General features: G+C 50.1%; 1 protein-coding gene across 1 annotated transcript; it reads left to right on the plus strand.

The window, feature by feature from the left end:
• The first annotated feature begins 879 nt into the window (after nt 1-879).
• SLC22A20 (solute carrier family 22 member 20) lies at nt 880-22,326 on the plus strand. Its single transcript, XM_027959621.2, has 10 exons — nt 880-1,254; nt 1,335-1,438; nt 3,055-3,209; nt 6,327-6,495; nt 7,645-7,768; nt 8,727-8,842; nt 13,279-13,493; nt 15,525-15,633; nt 15,838-16,041; nt 21,763-22,326. The coding sequence occupies exons 1-10, from the start codon at nt 880-882 to the stop codon at nt 21,857-21,859; spliced, it is 1,668 nt and encodes a 555-aa protein (XP_027815422.2). The 3' UTR covers nt 21,860-22,326.
• The last annotated feature ends 746 nt before the right edge of the window (nt 22,327-23,072 follow it).

Here is a 23,072-nt window from a genome sequence, read left to right on the forward strand (position 1 = left end):
AGGCGGAGCCCCGAGTGGCAGACGGGGCCTGGAATCTGCATTTTGCCTCTGGGAGTCCCTGGGCCTGTCTGCTGGGTCTCATCAGTAAGGGGAGTGGCCCGTCATTTCCTGGGCGCCAGGGCTGGTTTGTGAGAGGGGGCAGGTGGAGGGCCCCACCCTCTTGGTTCTCTGTAGTGGGTTTCCTTTGATGAGGGGCTGGGACACTGTGGGTGCCCAAGCGCGGAGGCCTTACTCCTCACCCACCTCCAGCCTGAGGGTGCCTGGGGTGGAGGCAGGGAGAGCAGGCCTTCCTCTTGGTTGCCCTATTTGGGCATTTTTAAAGGACTTTTTTTCTGAGTATCTCCTGTGCAGCCCCCGACTTCCAGGAAAATGGGGGAGAGGCAAGCAGCAGTAATCGCTGGCACCCCCTTACATGATCTCCAAGCTTTTAAGGCTCTGGCCTCAGGGGAGACCAGTGACAGGCCTGAGTCCCGTGTGCTGAGGCTGGAATTGGGCTCCTGAGGATGCCTCAGCGGCCTCCAGAGAAAAGGGGAGGGTGACGATGGTGCCACGTTTACTGCTGGGGTCCCCCCATGAGGGCCGTGGGCAGGGGCCTGGGCCTGCAGATCTGGGCAGGGGGCTGTGAGGCGGCCCCCTGGGACCTCCTGCTTTTCTAACCTGGGAGGTGAGAGATTAGGAGAAATGAGGAGAAGGGGCTTGGCAGTAGGGGAACTTGCAGATGTGGGGACGCCCCAGGCCTCCTGTGAGGTGTAACCAGACTCCTGTGAGTTCCGGACACGGGGCATCTGCGGTCCTAACCCCAGGCCGTTCCTCCACCTCCCAGGGCCCAGCCCCTTTACTTAAGGCCCCACACCTGGGCCTCGGGTCGGGCCCGGGGCCATGGCCTTCACAGACCTGCTGGACACCCTGGGTGGTGTGGGTCGCTTCCAGCTCGTCTCCACGGCCCTGCTGCTGCTTCCCTGCAGCCTGCTGGCCTGCCACAACTTCCTGCAGAACTTCACGGCCGCCGTGCCCCCCCACCACTGCCAGAGCCCCGCCAACCACAGCGTGGCCGCCATCTACGGCTCGGGGGCCTGGCTGAAAGCCACCATACCCCTGGACCCGCTCGGGCTCCCCGAGCCATGCCGGCGCTTCACACGGCCTCAGTGGGCCCTCCTGAGCCCTAACGCCTCTGTCCACGGGGCAGCCACGGAGGGCTGCAAGGACGGCTGGGTCTACAACCGCAGTGTCTTCCCGTCCACCATCGTGACGGAGGTCAGGTGGGGCCAGGGGCTGCGGGGTTGGTGGAGGCTGCACCCCAGGCCGAGGCTGGAGCATCCTTCCCTCCTCTACAGTGGGACCTGGTGTGTGAGGCCCGCACCCTCCGTGACCTGGCTCAGTCCGTCTACATGGCCGGGGTGCTGGCAGGCGCCGCTGTGTTTGGCAGTATTGCAGACAGGTGAGCCTTTGGGGCAGAGGGTCTCCCCAGTCTCTTCATTAACTATTCTTTATTAAAGTTTATTTTAAACTAAATTTGAAAATAATATGTATTTTAATGTATTTTAAATATATATTTTAAAGTAGATGTATGTATTATATGTTGTATTATATAATTTATTATAATACATATAATACATTCACGTGGTTCAAAATTCCAGAAGGTACAAGTGGGTATGCAGGCCAGCGTTCTCCCCTCTGCCCTGCACTCCAGTAATTCCTCTAGGGCAGCCTGGTTTCTGTGTATCTCACAGAGATGTTTTATGGTTTTATACAATCCAAGGCTGGGCGAGCTCCGGGGAGTCGCAGAGTCGGGCACGACTGGGCCACTGAGCAACAACAGTGCGAGAGCGCACGCACACGTGCTCCGTCCCCCTTTCTCACACAAACGCTGGCGCAGCCCACACATGGTTCTCTATCAAGATTTTACTTCATTCGAGGCCTCTGCGCATTGCTTCAGACAGCTATCCCATCCTGCCTACATCCAGGCTGCACCCCACTGTGTGGGTGAGCCACTGCTGACCATCAGGGCCCCTGAGGGTACAGAGACGCCCCGAAGCGCAGCGCACACCGCGGCCCTGATGGAGCTGGCATCCTTCCCTCCTCCGTCCTCTTTCCCTTCCCTCCCTGCTTCGCCTCCCCTTCTCTCTCCCTCCCCTCTCCTCTCCTCACCCCACCGCCCCTCCTCACAATCTTCAGGCTCTTGGGTCTCCAGGACTGCAGACCCACACCCTGGACTGTGCTGTGTGGCTCAGCTGCCTCGTGGGTGGCCCTGTCGTAGCCCCTGTCGCCCTGTGTCATCACACATTGGATCTTTCTCTGTATGAGCCTATATCTTATGCATAGTGTCTTCTTTGCCCCCAGCTCAGACCTACCCCTTAGAGGTCATCAATGGACATCTGTGCAACTGAATCAATGAATGAGTGATGAAATGAATGAGTGTAACGTGCGGTGTGTGAGCAAGAGGTGCTGCCCACCTGACCCAGCTGGGGCTCCAGCCCCGGACCCTCACTTACAAATGAAGCAATGCCAAGGCCCTGCTTCCCTGGCCTTGGACTCCTTTATGGTATAACAAGCCCCACCTCACCCTGGCCCCCGCAAAATGACCAATCCAAATGAAGACTGGCCCCTGGGGTCCTGCTCCCATCAGCCTGGGCCCCCTCAAGGGCTCACACCCCCGTGAGTTCTGCTTCAAGGGCTACCCCCTGCCAGGAAGTCACTCAGGGGACCCTCTCCTAACCCTCCGCACCAGCTTCTGGGCCTCTGCAGAATCTCTGCCTTCCCCCAAATCCTGGGAGAGTGGGGGCTTGGTCGGGAGCTAGAATTCTCCTTGAGTGAAAGGACGAAGGTGGGAAGGTGTCTCTTCATTCCCGCTCTCCTTCCCCACCACGTTCTCCCTCCCCGGCCTCTGCCGGGGCCTGGGCCCCAGCGAGTGCGCTTCGCTTAGGATGAGTGGCTTTCAAACTGGGGAGTAGTGAGTGGGGATAAGTAGCTTCCTCTCATCCTCCCTCCACAACAGCCGTGGGGGAAGCTGCTGCCACCTCGGAACCCTAACCCTGTGCCCATGGCCGGGCTCAGGCTGGGCCGCAAGGCCCCCCTGGTCTGGTCATACCTGCAGTTGGCAGTTTCGGGGGCAGCCACGGCGTACTTCAGCTCCTTTGGCACCTACTGCTTCTGCCGATTCCTGATGGGCATGACCTTCTCCGGCATCATCCTAAACTCTCTCTCTCTGGGTGAGTCCAGCCATGGAGGGGACTGGAGGGGAGGGGCCTGGCAGGGGCAGGAGGGCAGGGGCAGCCCCACTGGTGGGCATCTTTCCCATTTCCTTGTGGTGGGATTCTCATCCGGTGACCTCAACTCACAGCCTCCCACCAGGGTTCTCAGGAGACCTGGGTTCTCAGTGGGGTCTGCCAGCAGCAAGCCGGGGACCCTGGGTTGCGATTTGCCTGTCTGTGAGCTGAAAGGGCTGGGTTCCCTTCTTTTGTGAATTAGTCAGCAATAACCACTTACTAAGGACCTACTGTGTGCCAGGCTCCTGTGGGGCTTAGTGTGGGGGCATGGAAACGAGATGAGACACAGGCATCCCCGGGGTGGGTGGCAGGCATCCTGAAAGTATGTGGATCCAAAAGAGGCGAGGCTTCCCCTTGGGGCCACTGGCGGCCTGGCCTCCTGGGTGCCAGGTGGGAATGTCCCCACCCCACAGTGACAGGGTCAGTAGTAACTCCAGGCTGGTTCCAGTGGCTGTGGCAGAGAGCCGTGTGGGCAGAGGAAGCCCACCCTGGACGCAGGCCCGCCCCTGCCTCTAATTACTTGGTTTGTTGGGGTCTTTTATCCCAGGGTGGTGGGGAATCTTGGGGCTGGAGAACTAGGATGCTCCAGGTCACACTCTGGTCACCTCTCCTCCCCACATCCGGACATTGAAGGGTGCTGAGCTCACAGTGGGACCTCAGCAAACCCCAGCCCACCCGCCTCATCCTTCAGGGTGGGCGTCCAGCCATGGCTCGTGGAATCGAAAGGCAGAAACAGTTGTCCAAAATCCATCTCCTGCTAGAATCACCTGTATAATACACATGCCTACACACACACACACACACACACACACACCCCATATACATACATCCTGACATACACACATGCACACTTCTAACCACAACACCCACCCCTGCACAATATATAATGTGTATATTGTATACACAACAATGTGTATACCTCTACACATACACACACCCATATACACATACTCCTACATACACACACACACATGCTCCTAACCATTACACACGCACCATACACACTCCTAACCACAAGACATGCACCATATACACACATCCCTACACACACACACGAACACATACACACGAACACACACATACACGAACACACACACACACACGACTAAGTGTGCGAGATGGCAAACAAGTAGATCCTGCTCTGTAGAGCCCATGTTCTCCTGCAAGAAGACAGATAAACAACACAAAGAAGCGGACTGCGTAGTGTGTTAGAAGGTGACAAGCGCTACAGAGGAAAACTAAAGCCCAGAAAGGGGATGAGAGCGGCCAGGCGAGGGGGCCAGGCGGCGGCGGCCTGAGGCGGAGAGAGCCTGCAGCTTTATTGGCTCAGGGCAGGCCTCGCTGAGAAGGGGTCACTTGGACCAAAGCTTGAGGGGGGTGAGGGAAGGGGACCTGTGGCCGCCGGGCGAGAACGTTCCAGACAAAGGCCCTGAGGGGAGAGTGTGTCTAGTGGACTCAAGAGCAAGGAGGGCCTCGTGGCTGGACAGAGCTGAGGTGGGTGACAAACGGGCTGGGACGACAGCGGCAGATCCTTAGACCTGCTGGCCCTGAAGGACGTTGGCTTTGACTCTGAGCGAGGGGGCAGCCTCTGGAGGGTAAACAGGCCTGACTTGGTCCCACCTGGCGTCGGCCAGGACCCCTCAGGCTGCATGCGGCTTGAGGACAGGAGCAGGAAGGCCGGTCCGAGGCTCATCCGGTCACCTGGCAAGAGGCGAGGCTGGAGTGAGCCGGGGTTAGCGCAGGGGGAGGCAGGAAGGCGCAGTTAGGCTCTGAGGTTCTGTCTGCGGGGAGAAGCCACAGGGTTTGCCAATGGACTGGACACACGAGCTGGCTGCTGCCTGAAAGCAGCATCCTCTTCCGTTTATTCTGGTCGCTTCGTGAGAGTGTGCCTGCTCTACGTCACCAGGCCCCCACGGATGGACATTTAAATCATTTTGCTATTTGCTATTTGCAAAAAATAATGTAATTAAGAGGGGCTTCCCTGGTGGCTCAGATGATAAAGAATCTGCCTACAATGCAAGAGACCCGGGTTTGTTCAATCCCTGGGTCAGAAAGATCCCCTGGAGAAGGGAATGGCAACCCACTCCAGTATTCTTGCCTGGAGAATTCCATGGACAGAGGAGCCTGGCAGGCTATATATAGTCCACAAGGTCACAAAGAGTCGGACACGACTGAGCAACTAACACAGATAAACATGTGTAATTAAGAGTCATTATATTCCCTTTTCAACCAACTGTTCACAGCCTTTGCCCGTTTTTCCTTTTGACGTGTTAGTTGTTTTCCTATTGATCTGTAAGAATTCTTCCCAGATTAGGGAAATTCACCCTTTGACTATTATTTGAAATGGTATTTTTTTTTTCCTGTCTTTTTTGCCGAAGTTATGACTCTGCTTACAATGGGTTTTGTTTTTTTTTTTTTTTTTTAAGCAGAGACTTCTTATTTTTATGAAGCTCTTTGTTGGTCTTCCCTTTTGTTGTTTCTGGGTTTTGTGACATTCTTGGAAAAGCCTTTCCTGACTCTAAGATTGAAAAGACATCTAGCATGGTTTCTTCTAATATTGTTATGCTTTTATTGTTATATTTAGCTCCTTTTTAATATGTATTTATTTATTTTTGGCTGTGCTGGGTCTTTGTTGCTGCGCAGGGACCTTCTCTAGTTTGGGAGCTACGCTCTAGTTGCAGTGTGCCGGCTTCTCACTGCAGCGGCTTCTCTTATTGCGGAGCAAAGGCTTCAGGCTCAGGCTTCAGTACTTGTGGTGCACAGGCTTAGTTGCCCCATGGCATGTAGAATCTTCCTGGACCAGGAATCGAACCCATGTCCCCTCCCTTGCAAGGTGGATTCCTAACCCTGGACCACCAGGGAAGCCCTACGTGAAGCTCTTGAGTCCACCTGGCATTTGTCTAAGGGTAAGGACTGAGGTTGGGATGTCTTTGCCATGCTCAGTGCCTCTCTGGAATGATTTCCAGCTGCCACAGGGTCATTCTGAAGGAGGGGGAGGCTTGAATTAAACACCCACGTGAGCAACGAGCCCCGCTGAGCCTGGCGTGGTTTTCTCCGCAGTCATGGAGTGGATGCCCACCCGGGGCCGGACCGTGGCGGGGATCTTGCTGGGGTTCTCGTTCACCTCCGGTCAGCTCATCTTGGCGGGCGTGGCGTACCTGATCCGCCCTTGGCGGTGGCTGCAGTTTGCGGTCTCTGTCCCCTTCCTCGTCTTTTTCCTCTACTCTTGGTACGTCCTGAGCAGAGAGGGCTGAGGCAGAGCACCTGCATAGCCGGGCCCTCACCTGTCCCTGGGGGAGCCTTGGGGTGGGCAGCGACTGGAATCTGGGGGACGTGGTGGGGACATGCAGGAGTGAGGACATGGGCTCCCGAGGACCATGCATGGCTGTGGGCAGGTTCAGGCTAGGACCCCTTACATTACTGAGGGGCTCCAGAACACACCGAGAGCTTTGCCTTCATCAGCTCCTTTGCGCCTCACAGCAACCCCAGGGAATTTTATAGGAGGATCGCTGAGGCAGCCCAGGTGGATCCATGACTTCTTCAAAGCCACATACGGGGAGAGACTGGGATTGACATAAAACACTACTATATATAAGTTAGGGCTTCCTGGTGGTTCAGATGGTAAGGAATATGCTTGCAGTGCAGGAGACCCAGGTTCAATCCCTGGGTCGGGAAGGGTCCCTGGAGAAGGGAATGGCTACCCACTCCAGCATTCATATCTAGAGAATTCTATAGACAGAGAAGCCTGGCAGGCTGCAGTCCATGGGATTGCAAAGAGTCGGACACGACTGAGCAACACGCTTTCACTCTTTTTTCATATATAAAGTAGATAACCAATAAGGACCTACTATATAGCATAGAGAACTCTACTCAGTACTCTACAATGACCTATATAGGAAGAGAATCTAGAAAAGAGGGGATTTAGGTATATGTGTGACAGTTTCACTTTGCTGTTATAGCAGAGAGTAGCACAACATTATAAATCAACTATACTCCAGCAAAAATTTTAAGAAAAAAAGAAAATTAACTACAACAAACAACCAAAGGAAAACAAACAAAAAGGCCATTTACTGGGGTCAGAACCAGTTTCAAAACCAGATCTGTGGACACCGGAAGGCCCATGTCGTCTCTAAATACACTGTAGAGATTCTCTGAAAGATGTGCTTCGAGAGAGGCCGCGTGTCCCCCAGTTTTCCTGATTCTGCTGACAGCAAGGGTTTTTCCTTTTCTCTGGGGTCTGGAAGGTGAAAGAGGGTGAGCTCTGGTTTGAGGAATGGCTCGAGTGCCACCCTGCCCACTCAGGGCCCCAGTGGCCATCACAGGCCGTCACGGTGGCCATTTCTGTGCCTCTCCTTCTCCATCCTTCTCTCGGTCCCAGGTGGCTGCCAGAGTCGTCTCGATGGCTCCTCCTCCATGGCAAGACCCAGGCAGCTCTGAGGAACCTGCGGAAGGTGGCTGCGATGAATGGGAGAAAGGAGGAAGGGGAAAGGCTGACCAAGGAGGTAGGCAGGTCTGGTGCGAGTTCGGGGAGCACCAGTTTTCAGTCTTGCTGGCAGCCTCGAGATGTGCTAGGATTTGGTGACTTGCCAGGACTCACCATCCAGGTGAACAGGCTGAGAATAAATAGAATGGGATGAGCTCCAGTGAGACAAAGATGTTTAACCATAGAATGGCTGTGTGATCTGGGGTAAATCATTTCACTGCTTTGATGGGGAAATAACCCATTCACATTTAGCCAAAAATTCAATAAAATAAAAATCCTAAGATGAAATTATCAAATAATCAATAATAAAAGTACCATTTACCATGCATACCACTTATGATAAGATAGCTACCATTTATTATAAATAAACACATTTATCTAGCCAGTTGCTTGATACCGTGCTGAGGGTTTTCCATACACAATCTCATTTAATGCCTCACTTTTTTTTTGTTGGCTGCTCTGTGCAACTCGCAGGATCTCAGTTCCCCAAATAGAGATTGGACTGGGGCCATGGCAGTGAAAGCGCCGAGTCCTAATCACCGAACCACCAGGGGATTTCCTAATGCCCCACTTTTAAAGATGAGGAATCTGATGTTTGGATTACCAAGTCACCCAACCCTTTGGATCCAGAGGGAACAGACAGGGAAATAATAACTTAGGCAATCTGCTTAAGAAAACACGATAGGAGGTGGCAGAACCCCTGGGAACCTGCCTTCTTAACCACTGGCTGAGACCGTCTCAGAGTTAATGCCAGGAGTGGGGCCTGTGGGTGCCCCTGGTTATTTCAGCCTAATCAGTGGGCAGCCCAGGCACCCTGGGACTCAGGTTGGAGCCTCTGCTTCACCTCAGAGTCCTGGAACCAGACTGGGGAGGAGACAAGAGTCAACCATCCTGCCAGGGCTCGCGACTTACCAGGCCCTCCCCTGGGAATAGGATAGCAGATCCCGCCTTCCCCTGATCAGACTTTCCTCGCCCAGGTGGTGAGCTCCTACATCCAGAGTGAGTTTGCAACTGGTCGCCCCTCCAACTCAGTCTTGGACCTCTTCCGAACCCCAGCCATCCGTAAAGTCACGTGCTGTCTCATGGTGGTCTGGTAGGTATTGGGCTCCTGGCCAGGACTTTGACCCAAGCCCAGGTCACGCCAGTGTCCCCACTGACAAACTCTCAAACACTTAAAACAATGCACAGAAGGGCCTTGTGAAGTCAGTCCTGTTCCCCATGCTTTTTCCCATGTCTTCTGAGTGTCCAGGGTCCTCTGGGCCCCCGCTGGTTGCTAAGACCTAAGGTTGTGCATAAGATACCCCTGCTGACCTAGGGTACCCACATCTGGAGATGGGTCTCACCCAGCTGGGGCACCGACTGAAATCAGCCAGGCAACTTGAATGAAATACCCCTGGTTGCATCCTAATATGCCTCCAGGGGATTCTGGGAAGTTCCCCACTCTGGAAAAACACTTGTGTCCCTGTGCCCTGCAAATGTGGGGGTGTCCCCTGCACTGAGCATTCAGAGGGCTTCTGCCCCAAAAGTGTTGCCTGTGAGGCCGTTCTGGACCTGGGCAGCCAGAGGGCTCCTCAGGATCCAGGTTCTGGGAAGACTTTCAGCTGGGGCGCTCACGTCTTCACAGGCCACTCCTTATATTCCCCACTTTCTAATCCCCAGTTGGGCAAACGTGTTATTGAGCAAAGGATATGAATGGAAACCAGTTAATTTTTGACTGGGTGTCCCTCAACCCTCTCAACAATCACTTCAGTTTTCATATGCTGTATTAGTATCATGTTGCTATGTAACAAATGACCATAACAGCTGAAAACAATACCATTTTTTAATTAATTGAGTTTCTTTAATGAAATATTAATGATACAGAAGTACATTTGAAGTCTTAAGAAATACCCAGGTTCAATAAACTAACAATGTCTTTTAAGCAACAGTTTCCCCCTTTTTAAAATTTTTTTTTTAATTAAAGGATAATTGCTTTACAGAATTTTATTGTTTTCTGTCAAACATCAACATGAATCAGCCATAGGTGTACATATGTCCTGTCTCTCTTGAACCGCCCTTAAAACAATACCATTTTTTAAGTTTATTTGTTGAGGGATAGTTGGTTTACAGTGATTTATAGTGGTGTGTTAGTTTCTACTGTACAGCAAAGTGACTGTTATATTACATATATATATACATTCATTCTTTTTCATGTTCTTTTCCACTATGGTTTATCACAAGATATTGAATATAGTTCCCTGTGCCATTCCGTAGGACCCTGCTGTTTATCCATCCTGTATGTAACAGTTTGGATCTGCTAATCCCAAACCAGTCCAACCTCCCCCTCTTCTCTTCCCCCATGGCAACCACAAGTCTGTTCCCTACATCTGTGAGTCTGTTTCTATTTCATAGATTAGCTCCTTTGTGTCATATTGTAGATTCCACACAATACCCATTTATGTGCTTCTAGTTGCGTAGGTCAGAAGTCCAGGCATAACATGGTTGAGTTCTCGCTTCAGGATTTCCTTACAAGGCTGAAATGAAGATGGTGGGCAGGCTGCACAGGAAGAATTCACTTTCAGATTCCTTCAAGTTGTTGGCTGTGTTCTTTGTTGTTGTGGGACTGACATGTTCATTTCTCCACTAGTTCTTAGCCAAGGGCCACTCTCTCAGGTCATTGAGGCCATTTATATTCTTGCCATATGGCCACCTCCATCTCAAGGGAGGATTTTCATCACAGCAAATCCTTCTCACATTTCAAGTCTCTGACTTCCCCACCTTTGACCTCTATATCCAGAATTAAAGGATTTCTGGAGAAGGCAATGGCACCCCACTCCAGTACTCTTGCCTGGAGAATCCCTTGGACTGAGGAGACTGGTGGGCTGCAGTCCATGGGGTCACTGAGAGTCAGAGACGACTGAGCGACTTCACTTTCACTTTTCACCTCATGCATTGGAGAAGGAAATGGCAACCCACTCCGGTGTTCTTGCCTGGAGAATCCCAGGGACAGGGGGGCCTGGTGGGCTGCCGTGTATGGGGTCGCACAGAGTCGGACACGACTGGAGCGACTTAGCAGCAGCAGCAGCATGACTAGGTCAGGTTCACCCAGAAAAATCCATCATTTTTCTCTCTTATTTTTTAAACTGAAGTACATAGCTGATTTACAATGTTGTGTTAGCTTCTTATCTATTTTTTTTCCAGATTCTTTTCCCTTATAGTTTATTACAAAATATTGAGTATAGTTCCCTCTGCTGTATGGCAGTCTTTGTTAGTTATCTATTTTGTCTATAGTAGGTGTATAGTTAGTTCAGTCGCTCAGTCGTGTCCGACTCTTTGCGACCCCATGAATTGCAGCACGCCAGGCCTCCCTGTCCATCACCAACCCCCGGAGTTCTCTCAGACTGGATATGTTAATCTCAAATTCCTCCGCTTTTCCCTATAAAAACTGTGAGTTTCTTTTCTATGTCTGTGGGTCTTTCTGTTCCACATGTAAACTCATTTGTATCATTAGATTCCACATACAAGTGATATCAAATGATATTTATCTTCCTGTGTTTTACTTCACTTGATGTGATAAACTCTAGGTCCTTCCATGTTCCTACAAATGGCATTATTGAATTCTTTTTTGTGGCTGAGTAATATTCCACTGTATAAATATACCACATCTTCTTTATTTTATTTTTAAAAATTTATTTATTCATTCTTTTTTTTTTTTTTTTTTTGGCTGCACTGAGTCTTCACTGCTGCAGCGGCTTTCTCCAGTTTCAGAGAGCTGGGGCTCCCCTCTAGTTGCAGCGCACGGCTTCTCTCTGCTGTGGCTTCTCTTGTGGAGCGCAGGCTCTAGGGCACGCGGGTTTAGTATATGACGCTCAGGCTCAGTTGCTCCACAGCATGTGGAATCTTCCTGGACCAGGGATCGAACCCGTGACCCCTGCATTGGCAGGTGGATTCTTAACCCCTGCACCACCAGGGAAGTCCTACCACTTCTTTATCCATTCATCTGTCCATGGACATTTAGGTTGCTTCCATGTCTTGGCTATTGTCAGTAGTGCCCGCAAGAATGACTGTCACCTTTTCCTGAGGTCTGTTCTCCTTTTCTCCATCTTCACTGACTCACACGGCTGGGGATAACCGGGAGGGATGGCAGGAGTTTCTCAGTAAGAGGTTTGGGGGCTGATGCTGGGCCCTGGTAGGAGAGAGCCCACTGCCACTTTCTGTTTTTCCACTTCCCGTCTCCCTACACTCCTGGGTCTGTGCCAGCATGTCCTACAGAGAAACAAGACCTATGCAGGTGGGTCATGAGGGCCCATCTCAAGCCCCTTCCTCAGGGATATTTTCTTTTGTTTCACATCCAGAAAGTGTCATAAAATACACATAACAGAAACTTTAGCATCTTAAGCATTTTTTTTGGCCATGTCACGTGGCAAATGGGATCTTAGTTTCCAAGGATCAAATCTGTGCCCCCTGCAGTGGAAGTGCGGAATCTATACCACTGGAGCACCAGGGAAGTCACAGCTTCCTAACCATTTGTAACTGTGCGGTTCAGCCGTGTTGCGTACCAGCACATTGTTGTACCACTATCAGCAGAACTCTTTTCATCTTTCGACACTGAAACTCTGTACTTATTAAACAACATCTCCTCCATTCCTGCTCCCCCCCAACCTCTGGCAACCAGCATTCTGCCCTCCGTGTCTGTGAACTCGACCACTCTAGGGGCCTCCCATAAGTGGAATCATACGATACTTATCTTTTTGTGAGTGGCTTATCTCACTTAGTATAATGTCCTCAAGGTCCATTTGTGCTGTAGCATGGTCAGAATTTCTGCCTTTTTCGGGCTGAGTCATTACATGTGTAGACCACTTGCTGTTGATGGACACCTGGCTTGCTTCCGCCTTTTGGCTATTGTGAATGACACTGCTATAAACACGGATGTACAAGTAACTCTTTGAGACACTGTCTCAGGGACCTTGTAAGCTTCTGTGGAGACCCCAAGTGTTGGAACTCCAGGCCAGTGCAGTCAGTTTGGCTGTGAACCCCGAGATCTTAGCTCCCCAGCCAGGGATTGAGTCCTAATCACTGGACCACCGGGGATGTCCCTCCCTCCAATTCCTTTTTTTTTTTTTTTAAGAATAACAAAAATATTTCAGCAAAACATAGGATTTACAGAAGTTTCGAGACAAGCCATATTAAATGGTCACAAGCTTTTTCTTGAACCCCCCTCTAATTCTTGATGTCCTGTCCAGATCAGATCAGCCACTGAAGCCTGGAGATGGAGGGGCTGGAATGATGCTGGCTGGACTCACGGTGGCTGGGAAGGGATGCGGATGGAGGGGCATGGGCTCCAAGGCCAAAATCAGAGGCTTAGGAGATCAGGAGAAAGTGTCCTGCCAAGCCGGGGCATTTTCGCTCCCCACTGACGTAGTCAGGTTCTGGGAATATTTTGGTGGCAGAGCAGCAGAGGAGTCCTATGCCGTTCACCCTTAGGTGCCCTTCTCAGATCCAGGACAGTGAGCTCTGGGCTGAAGCAGGGCCGTCTGCCTCCTCTGCCAGGTTCTCCAACTCCCTGGCTTACTACGGCCTGGCCATGGACCTGCAGAAGTTTGGGCTCAGCGTGTATCTGGTACAGGTCCTGTTTGGCGTCATAGACATCCCGGCCATGCTGGTGGCCACCACCACCATGATTTACGTGGGCCGCCGGGCCACAGTGGCCTCCTTCCTCATCCTGGCCGGCCTCATGGTGATCTCGAACATGTTTGTGCCAGAAGGTGAGCTGCCTGCTTCTGCCTTTGGGGTTGAGGGTTTCAGGGGCAAACAGACACTGTGCGGGAACAAGGCTGAGGGATATTCTGGATCTGGAAAGAAAGTGACTACAGACTACTGGAGTTTTTAATAAGCACTAGGACCTACTGATAGTATCGCAGTGGAGAATCTACAAAGGACGTGAGTCTTCGCCCTCAGAGCCTTTACTGTCTTGCCAGAGAGATTAGAACGATGGATAAGAACACCAGGGCTTCCCCGGTGACTCAGATAGTAAAGAATCTGCCCGCTATATACAAGACCTGGGTTTGATCCCTGGGTTGGAAAGATCCACTCCAGAGTGGAATAGCTATCCACTCTAGTATTCTTGCCTAGAGAATTCCATGGAGAGAGGAGCTTGGTGGCTATAGTCCATGGTGTCACAAAGAGTTGGACACAACTGAGCAACTAATACTGTCACTTTTCACTTCACTAAGATGAGCTGGAGAGGCAGAGGGTGGGGTGGCATGTCCCTCTGGAGCCTGGCTAGGCACTTGAGGGTCTGAACTTCCACCAGGTGGATCTGAAACAGTAGTTTGCAAAGGTGGCTGCAATCATCACCAATCTGGAGACCTTTGAAAACTCCCAAAGCCCATGGGCTCCAGGCCAAGGCAACCATTCTCAAAGAGAGGGACCCAAACCTCAGTATTTAGTCCAGTGATCACAGCAAGAAGCCAGGCTTGCATATCAGAGACCCGAGCAAAGCCAAGGGCCCAGCTGTGACCCCCAGTTCTGCCACTACGGCCTTGGGCAGGTTGTTTGCTTTCTCTGTCCTTCAGTTCCTTCCCTGAGAATAGATGTGTGTGTGTGTTAGTGGCCCAGTTGTGTCTGACTCTTTGAGACCACCATGAACTATAGCCACCAGGCTCCTCTGTCCATGGGATTCTCTAGGCAAGAATACTGCAGTGGGTTGCCATCCCTGGTCCAGGGCATCTTCCATTCCAGGGACTGAACCCAGGTCTCCTGCATTGCAGGCAGATTCTTTATTGTTTGAGCCGCAAGGGAATGGTAGAATAGATAGATTATTACTATTGAAATTTTGACTTATTTTCTTCCAATCTTTTTTTCCTATTCATAGATTTTGTACTTGACACAATTGAGATAAATATATATATAATACTATAAATAGGATAATATGTGTATATATTGTACATAGTTATCTATATAAAACATATATCTCTTTTCACTATTTGTTGTAAAACAAAGTTGCATTTCCACATTAATGCAAATGTTTCATAACCCTAATTTTTTATACTATTTAGTATTTAACCTGATTGGTGTTTTTCAACTCTAGCTGCACATCAGACTCCCCTGGGGGGTCTTTTAAAAATACCCAAACTTGAACCAGCCCCAAGAGGCTTTGATGTACTGGAGATGGAGCAGGGCCCAGGTGTGGGTGTTCTATAAAATCTCTCCTGACTCCAGCGTGCAGCGGGAGCTGCCCCCAAATCCAGAGGACGTGTCATAATTTCTTTGACCATCACTCTGATGTTGGGCTTGTCATTGGAATTTTGCTGTTTATAACCAACTGCATGGTGAATAATCATGGTAACAGCAAACTTTCAATGACACTGAGCACTTTTTCCTCATTTTGCAGATGAGGACAGGGAGGCTCAGAGAGGTTGAGTCACAGTGGCCAGGTCACCCAGCTGAGTCAGAGCAGGGGTTGGAACCCAGGCCTAACCCTGCAGCTTGGCCTGCCTCCGCAGAAGGACTGATGATGAGAGATGGAATAAGGCAGGAAGGAGGCAGAGGGCAGAGAAGGACAGTGTGCAGACTTCTGGGTCCTGGGAGGTAGAAAGCCCCCGTCCTCCCCTCCATGTTCTGCAACCTGAGCCTCTACCCCCCGGGCTCTGCCTCCTTTCTCCCTCTGCAGGCTCTGAGCCTCATCCACCCTCCTCCCCAGGAGTCCCTCCCCCTCCAGCCCCACCCTGCTGTGCCTCCCTGCTCCCCTTTTGGGCTCTGGCCTCCCCCTGCAACTCTGTCCCCCTGTCCCCCAGATATGCAGAGCCTGCGCACGGCCCAGGCGGCACTGGGCAAAGGCTGCCTGGCCAGCTCCTTCATCTGTGTGTACCTGTTCACGGGAGAGCTGTACCCTACGGAGATCAGGTGGGGGCCTGGGGGCAGGTGAGGCGGTAGGCAAGGGTGCTGGCCCCAAACTGGGAGGACCTCACTCCAGGCTGGCACCTGCTGGGCTTGCTGATGCAGGACCTGCTCTCCATTCTGCTCTGCCCGCAACACCCAGGACCCGGCGCACCGGGCCCTCTGGGCGTCCAGGCCACAGCGGCTAACCTGGCCCCACTGCTCTGACAGGCAGATGGGAATGGGCTTTGCCTCGGTCAACGCCCGGCTCGGGGGCCTCGTGGCCCCGCTGCTCACCATGCTCGGGGAGTTCAGCGCCGTCCTGCCGCCCGTGGGCTTCGGGGCCCCCTCGATCCTGGCCGGGCTGGCCGTCTGCTTCCTGGCTGAGACACGCAACATGCCCCTGGTGGAGACCATCGAGGCGATGGAGAGGAGGTGAGGGGCCTCTGGGCACAGTCGGGGTGGGCAGCGAAGACAAGTGCGGGTCCTCCACGTGCTGCTAACACGTGGCCTGGTGGCAACAACAGAGCCCAAGAGACCAGCGTCCTGCCCGCCTCCATCTTTCCACAGCAAATGGTGAAACAGAAATAAGAATAACCTATAGACCAGGAAAAATAGGACAACTTGAAGTGAACTGTGGCAGAACAGTGGCAGATGTTTAGCCGGAGGAAGAGGTGCCCCAGTTTGAAGCAGAGACCAGCCCACAAGGTTGTCCACCGGCTTTCCACTTGGGCTCTAAGCTTTCTGGCAGCAGAAAGGGAGACCCCTCATTGATGACTCTTTTCACAGAGGACGAAGAACACCAGTTCCTCCCAGAAAGGGAGGTTTTTCTCAGCAGCTAGCACTGGAAGACGTGTCTCTAACATGTCTTCTCAGGGAGATCACTGTGTGAGCTGACCAGGATGTCCTTGACAACGTTTCTAAAATAAGAGCCAGAGGGGACTTGTGTGGCTTCTTGAGGCATTTCTCACCAACAAGGGCTCCGTGATGAGCCTCAGTTTTAGGGTGCCAGGGGACCTCTGTGGGTCTAGCTTGATTCCACCGCCGAACCATCTGTGCCCAGAGGCCTGTGTGTGTGGACTGTGTTTGCATCCCTTAAAAATAACCCCCCATGGAATTTTCAGGAGGTCCAGTGTTAGAACTCTGCGCTTCCACCGCAGGGGACACAGGTTCAATCCCTGGTTGGGGAACTAAGATCCTATAAGCCTTGCGGGATCCATAACGCAAACCATAAACATCCCATTTCTACCCTGAGCTGTGGACAAAGTCTGGATTCATACAGATCAAGGATATAGACCTTGACACGTCCTGTCAATTCTACCTCCAAAGTATATTTTGAATCTGTCCATCTCTCTCCCCTTTCCTGACCACCATCATCTTTTGTCTGAACAATCACAAAAACTTCAGATCCTTCCCTGCCCCTCTCCTCTTTCCTCTCTACACAGGTGCTGGTGTGAAGGACTTATCCAATGAGTAGAACCACAGCATTCCTCTCCTCAGAACCTTTTCTTGGCTTTCTATTGCACTGAGGATAAAAATTGAAACCTTGCAAAACTCTCAGGATCTGGTCCCTGCCCACCCTCCCGTGGTCGACCTCTGCCCACCACCAGAGGTCCCTGTCTGGAATGTTCTTCCTTTTGCTCTTAGCCCCTACTCGTCCCACAGAACAGATGTAGGCCCAGGTATCCCAGGGGCTGGTAAGTATTTGTCAATAACCCAGTCCTGTTCGCAGGTGCTCTGAGATGTTGCCTGAGGGCCCCAGGTACTTGGAAGAGAAACTGGGGAAGTGTCCTTCCCTAATATGACAGAGAGAACCCGCTGTAATGGTCTGGCCTGGGCATTTTTAAAATCAGATTTTGCTTGCCCTGGCTATAGAAAAATCTGAGTAATGCCAAATGAAATTCTGGTTTTAGGTAATATACTTTCCTTTGATCTTGCCAGGAACAATTAATTATGAAACTACAGTATGTTATTACTGGCTATGAACCAACTGAATTTGGGGCACCATTTGCCCCAGATAATTTTGATTTTTATAGCAATTGACAACAAGCGATTCTTTCTCACAACGATCTACTGTTTGGGTCTGATCTAGCAGGAGTCCCCTCCTCCCAGGGGTGAGGAAGAGCTTGTGACGGCCACAGTACGAGAAGTTCTCTTAAGCGTGACAAAGTAGTCCCGTATTTTGTATTGCTTTTGTTGTTTATTTTTATAGTTGTATATATATATGTATACACACATGCTTGTGTGATTTGGAACAATCTCAAACAGAAGTACTAGTGTTGGACAAAGAACTTTTTTTTCCTGAACCATACAGAGAACGTTGTTGAAATCTCTTTCAAATATGTTCATGTGTAATTTTTCCAAGGGTGTTCTTCTGCATGAGCACAATACAGCCGCCACACACTGCAGAAAGTTAATGTTGCTATGTGACTACCATTTCACCCTCAGACCTCAGTCACGTCCTCCCCAACCACGTCCTACAGAGCAGGAAGGCCGGGTTCAGAATCACAAGCGGCATTCCGTTGTCGCGTCCCTTTCAGGCTGGAGTAGGTCCTTTGTCTTTGACTTCCACTACTCCAGCAATTACATAGGATTTTATAATTGGCAGCACTAAGATGACTCCACAAAGCACACTTATTTAAGGTTGTCGTAATTCAAAGGATACAATATGGCAGGAGGAAGAAAATGTAGGCCAACATCGGGAAAGGCCAGGGCACCCAGCTCATCTGCCAGGGTCCTCAGAGCCCCCAGGATGCCATTCATTCCCGCATCACAAGCCATCAGGATGTGGGTCTCAGTCTCAGGGAGGCCAAGCGCAAGCTTGCTGAAGGGTCTTTTCCATTCCGTTGGTCATAGCCCAAACCAGCCTGTGTAATCTGGTAAGCCAGATGCAGACCACAAATCTATAATTTGCAATCAACAGTGTAGACAGGCTGGTAAGAGGCTGCCTCCAGGAGGAGATTTAGACTTGACCAGCATATTATAAATTATAGAAGTAGTGCCTGGGCTTCTTCAGTGACCAGTCCAGGGTTCTTCTTGACTGTTCTTGTCCAACCAAACATGAGATGGCCACATCTGGACTTGTGGTTTGTTGGGGAAGGAGAAGCAAGAGACAGCCTTTCTGATGAGACAGCCGAGTGGAGTTTCAGACATTTAGACAATAAGAATTCAGAACTTCTCAGCCCCTCTTATTTTTCTGTTTTGAATCTCATCAGATACTTATGAATGCCGGTCACAGGCCTAGGATGTTAAAGATTAAGGTGAAAAGAAAATGCCTGTTTCTAAAGTTCCAGTTGCTCATCCTCAAGATCCTTCATTCATCACGAGACCAGATACTGTTTCTGAGAGTATCTGAATGCCTGATGTGGTCCAGGGCTCAGCCCCAGTTGGGTCTATGCCCTAGTTTGTTGGAGCAACATAGCAAAAGAGCAGTTGACTAATCCTGTTTTTTTAAAAAAGGCCCTTTTATGTAAGAATAGAACATTCACGAAGAAGGAAATGCCAGTAGGAAGTAAACAGAGAAAAAATATCCACCTCAGTCATAATCAGAGAAATGCAAATAAAACCATATGATGTCCTGTTTTAAATATTCACTAAGGAAACATTTTCAGTGCAGGAGATGTACAGGTAGCAAGGAGGAAACTCCTGCAAGCTTTCTGGAAGTTTCTTTGGCATTACTGACCATGAGTTGGAAAATTTTCCACAAGCTTCTAGGCAGCAATGACATTTCAAAGACTCTGCCCTAAAAAAACTAGCTGAAATGTGGACAAAGTATATTTACAAGGATATTCATCATCATGCTTAATGTATCAGAAAAAAATGTCAACTCTCCAAATATCTAGCAATTTAGATAACCTATGATACACTGTGCACTAGTTAAATGTTATGTTGAGGAGTTTTTAAAGGCATGGGGAATGTTTACAATATGCTGTTAAACAGTGTGTTATAATTAGGATATTTTCCTAATTATGTCAAGAAATAGAGACTCAAAAGAGAAAAAAAGTATATTAAAATGGTGACAGTGGTTGTCTCAAAGTATAAGCGATATTTTATTTTTTTCCTGGCTGCTTTATATTTAGAATTTTTTTCTCCAAATTATCTGCATTGAGCAGGTTTTCCTTGGTAATCAAAGAGATGAGTCACACAGTGAAAAAAATTGTAAGAATTCAATTAGGCCAGTTCCCATTTCCCAGGCCTAGAAGTGAGGGAAGGATCTGGGTGAAGCTGAAGCTCCCCTAAGCTTGTGAGGTGTCGTGAAAACCCGGAAGAGAGGTAGCCTGGCCTGAGAAAGTGCCAAAGGTCCAACCAGTGACCTTCCATGGAGCTCTTCCCACTGGTGGGGGCATGGAGAGGTGAAGGGTGGAGAGAAAAGTTCAGCCTTTCAGCAGAGGTCTGGTTTCCACCAAGGCCAAGGGCCGGGTCTTGGTCAGCTAGGACCTCCTGCTGCCCTCCCACCCATAGTGAGCACCAGCTGCATGGCTGACCCAAGCATGTTTTTAATGCTTATCTTGAGAGCGTGGAGTCCTAATCACTGTGTTTGTGTATATATATATATATATATATATATATATATATATATACATATACATATTATATTTCAGATACTTATATATATATTTTATACTGTATTTAAAGAAAGTATCAAAAGACCATTGATAATTCCCTGGGGGTCCAGTGGTTAGGATGCCACACTTTCACTGCTGTGCTCTGGGTTCAATCCCTGGTCAGGGAACTAAGATTCTGCAAGCTGTGAGGCACTGCCAAAAAAAAAAAAAAAAAAGACTGGATTACATGAAGAGGCTGCCTCTGGTCGTCTTTGCTCATTTGATGAGTTTAAAAAATAACACCGAGCAAGCCTACCCGTCGCAGCAGTTGAATCTGGAGAATGTCTGCCTCTGGGTTTTTAGGAATCATCTTCGAAAGGGAAGAGGAATCTATTAGACAGAACTGGAGAGAACCACCTCTCACTCCCCACCACAGGCACTTAGCAAACAAAACCAACAAGCTTCAGTCCCTCAGTGACCCTAAGGGACAGAAGTCAGGAAAATGAGGCTTAATGGGCAGAAAAGAGATGCAGAACAGTAAAACGAGAAGAAAAATGTTTCTCTGTGATTATGTTAGGACATGATCACACACACACAAAGGCTTAAACCACTGAACTAAAAGATCAGAAATAGAATAGGTAAGGATTAAAAATTAAAAAAAAACACTGATGAAATGTTTTGAACGTGGAAAAATTTCTCAAAATGGAACCAGCTGAAACTGGACAGGAGTGGCTCAGAGGTTAAAAGCGTCTGCCTGCAATGCAGGAGACCTGGGTCTGATTCCTGGGTCGGGAAGATCCCCTGGAGAAGGAAATGGCAACCCACTCCAGTATTCCTGCCTGGAGAATCCCAAAGATGGAAAAGCCTGGTGGGCTACAGTCCGGGGGGTTCGCAAATAGTTGGATACGACTGAGCGACTTTACTTCACTTCATGTGAGTGATTTAGACAAGAAGATAAGAAAAACTAAGTAGAAAACCAGGTAGTTCTTAGTCTGTGCAAGAGGAGGACGAAATAAACAGGTCAGAACACAATGATTTCAAAGACTCGAATAGGAAACAGCGGAACCAGATACGGTCAGGGACAGGCAGCCCTGGGGGCAGCCTCGGGCTACCAGGAGGCTATTGCCCTCATCCTCACCTGACTCCTCCCTCCTCCCTGCTTCCTGAGCGACTGACCTCTACCTGGGCCAGGGCCCAGTCCCAGAGTCTCACTTGTGCCCCTGGTCCCTGGGCAAGCCCGGCCCAACAGCAGAAACTGGGCTGAGCCTGGTGCCCTGTTCACCAGCTGTGTGAGCTGGGGTGTGTGTCTGGCCTCAGGTCCTCATCCGAAGACTCTTTGACTTGGCATCCTTTGCAAGTCTGGCTGATAGCAGCCAGGCCAGCCCCTGGTGGCTGTGGACCTCAGGAGAGAGCGAGGGAGTGGACGGGATGGTGGGAGGCACCCGCTGAGGTTCCTCACAGGGATGAGAGGACGGGTTGCCTTCTTTGGGGACTTTGGGACAGCGGAGATACACCCCCTGTATATGGAGCAAATACACCCTTGACCACGACACTCACCACCCCTGCCCCTCATCACCTCCTTTTTATGTCATTTGTCTTTTCATTTCAACAGAGTCAAAGAACGCCTGTCCAGGAAGGATGCAGAAGAGAAGGGTGAAGAAGTTTCTCTTCAGCAGCTGGGAGTCTCGCCCCTCAAGGAAACCATCTAAGCTGCCAACAGCCTGGCACTTGCTGGCAGCGCCCCAGCCAGTGTCCAGTATCCTCCAGTTTCTCCTGGCACTGATGGGGCAAGACTGGCTGAGGACCAGGGCGACTCTGCAGAGCCGTGAGAGAGAGCCGCCCTGAGAGCAAGGCTGGGGCTGTTGGAGAACACCAGCCAGCAGCAGCCCAGCGGCTTTGTGAAGGTTTAGAAAAGAGAAACTGCGCCCAGGGGCCAAAGAAGGCACCGTCTTCCTTTCCAATCCCTGACTCTGCCCCTTAAAACCCTCTCTGTTCCTCCTTGTCCCAAGTGGAAATGCCATGTCTTTGGAGGGTTAAGGTGAGATTTCTGCCCCCGGTTGTCCCTGGAGCAGCCCCTGCCTGCTGGGTTCCGGGAACTTCAGGACTCACTGTGCTCACTCATTTGGCATTAACTCTTTCCTGCCTTATATGATTAAAGCTCTTCCCCAGTGTGTGACTTGTATCTTCCCCTGGCAAATGTCTCCCCAGCAATGGGCCTCGGAGACAGTACTGTCTCAACACACAACTGATGAGTAAATGATGCAGCCAGACTCGGGCAATGAATAGAGAGACCTCACCCATCACTGGCATTCCTAGCAACTCCATTTTGCAGAAGTGGGATGTGGTTTGGTTCCCCAGGAGTCAGACAGAAGATCGAGTCACTGGTATGACACAGCACCCCTCGGAGCTCAGATCCCATATTAAATATATTTTGAAAGATTAGAGACAAGTTGGAGAAGGCAATGTCAACCCACCCCAGTGTTCTAGCCTGGAGAATCACATGGACAGAGGAGCCTGGCAGGCTGCAGTCTATAGGGTCAGAAAGAGTTGAACATGACTGAAGTGACTTAGCAGCAGAAAAAAGTACAACACAAATTCAAATGCCTTTCCTGATACATTGCATTATTTTTATCTTAGTAAAAAAAAAAAAGAAGTAAATACTAAGACATTGTAATATTTTCATGGGGTATTTCCATGGAGTATTGGAACAAATACAGAGGTATAGAGATAACCTGTTTCTCTCTCTTCTTTTACATGATTTTTGCCACTGTGTTTTGAAGTTATAGCAAACTACAGGTGGCATTCTGGGGGGTTCCGAAGAGCTCTGGTCCTTTATGTCAGCACAGAAAGAATTCAGTGAGAGGCAAAGTGATAGATAAGAAGTGATTTGTTAGAACAGGATGATGTTGAGGCTTACAAGCA

This window comes from Ovis aries, chromosome 21, assembly GCF_016772045.2.
Source record: "Ovis aries strain OAR_USU_Benz2616 breed Rambouillet chromosome 21, ARS-UI_Ramb_v3.0, whole genome shotgun sequence".
Classification (NCBI taxonomy): domain Eukaryota; kingdom Metazoa; phylum Chordata; class Mammalia; order Artiodactyla; family Bovidae; genus Ovis; species Ovis aries.

Coding starts and splice junctions, on each gene's coding strand:
- SLC22A20 (XM_027959621.2), top strand. CDS start 880: ATGGCCTTCACAGACCTGCTGGACACCCTGGGTGGTGTGGGTCGCTTC. Junction 8,843..13,278: donor TGCTGTCTCATGGTGGTCTG/GTAGGTATTGGG, acceptor CTCCTCTGCCAG/GTTCTCCAACTCCCTGGCTT. Junction 15,634..15,837: donor CTGTACCCTACGGAGATCAG/GTGGGGGCCTGG, acceptor CTGCTCTGACAG/GCAGATGGGAATGGGCTTTG.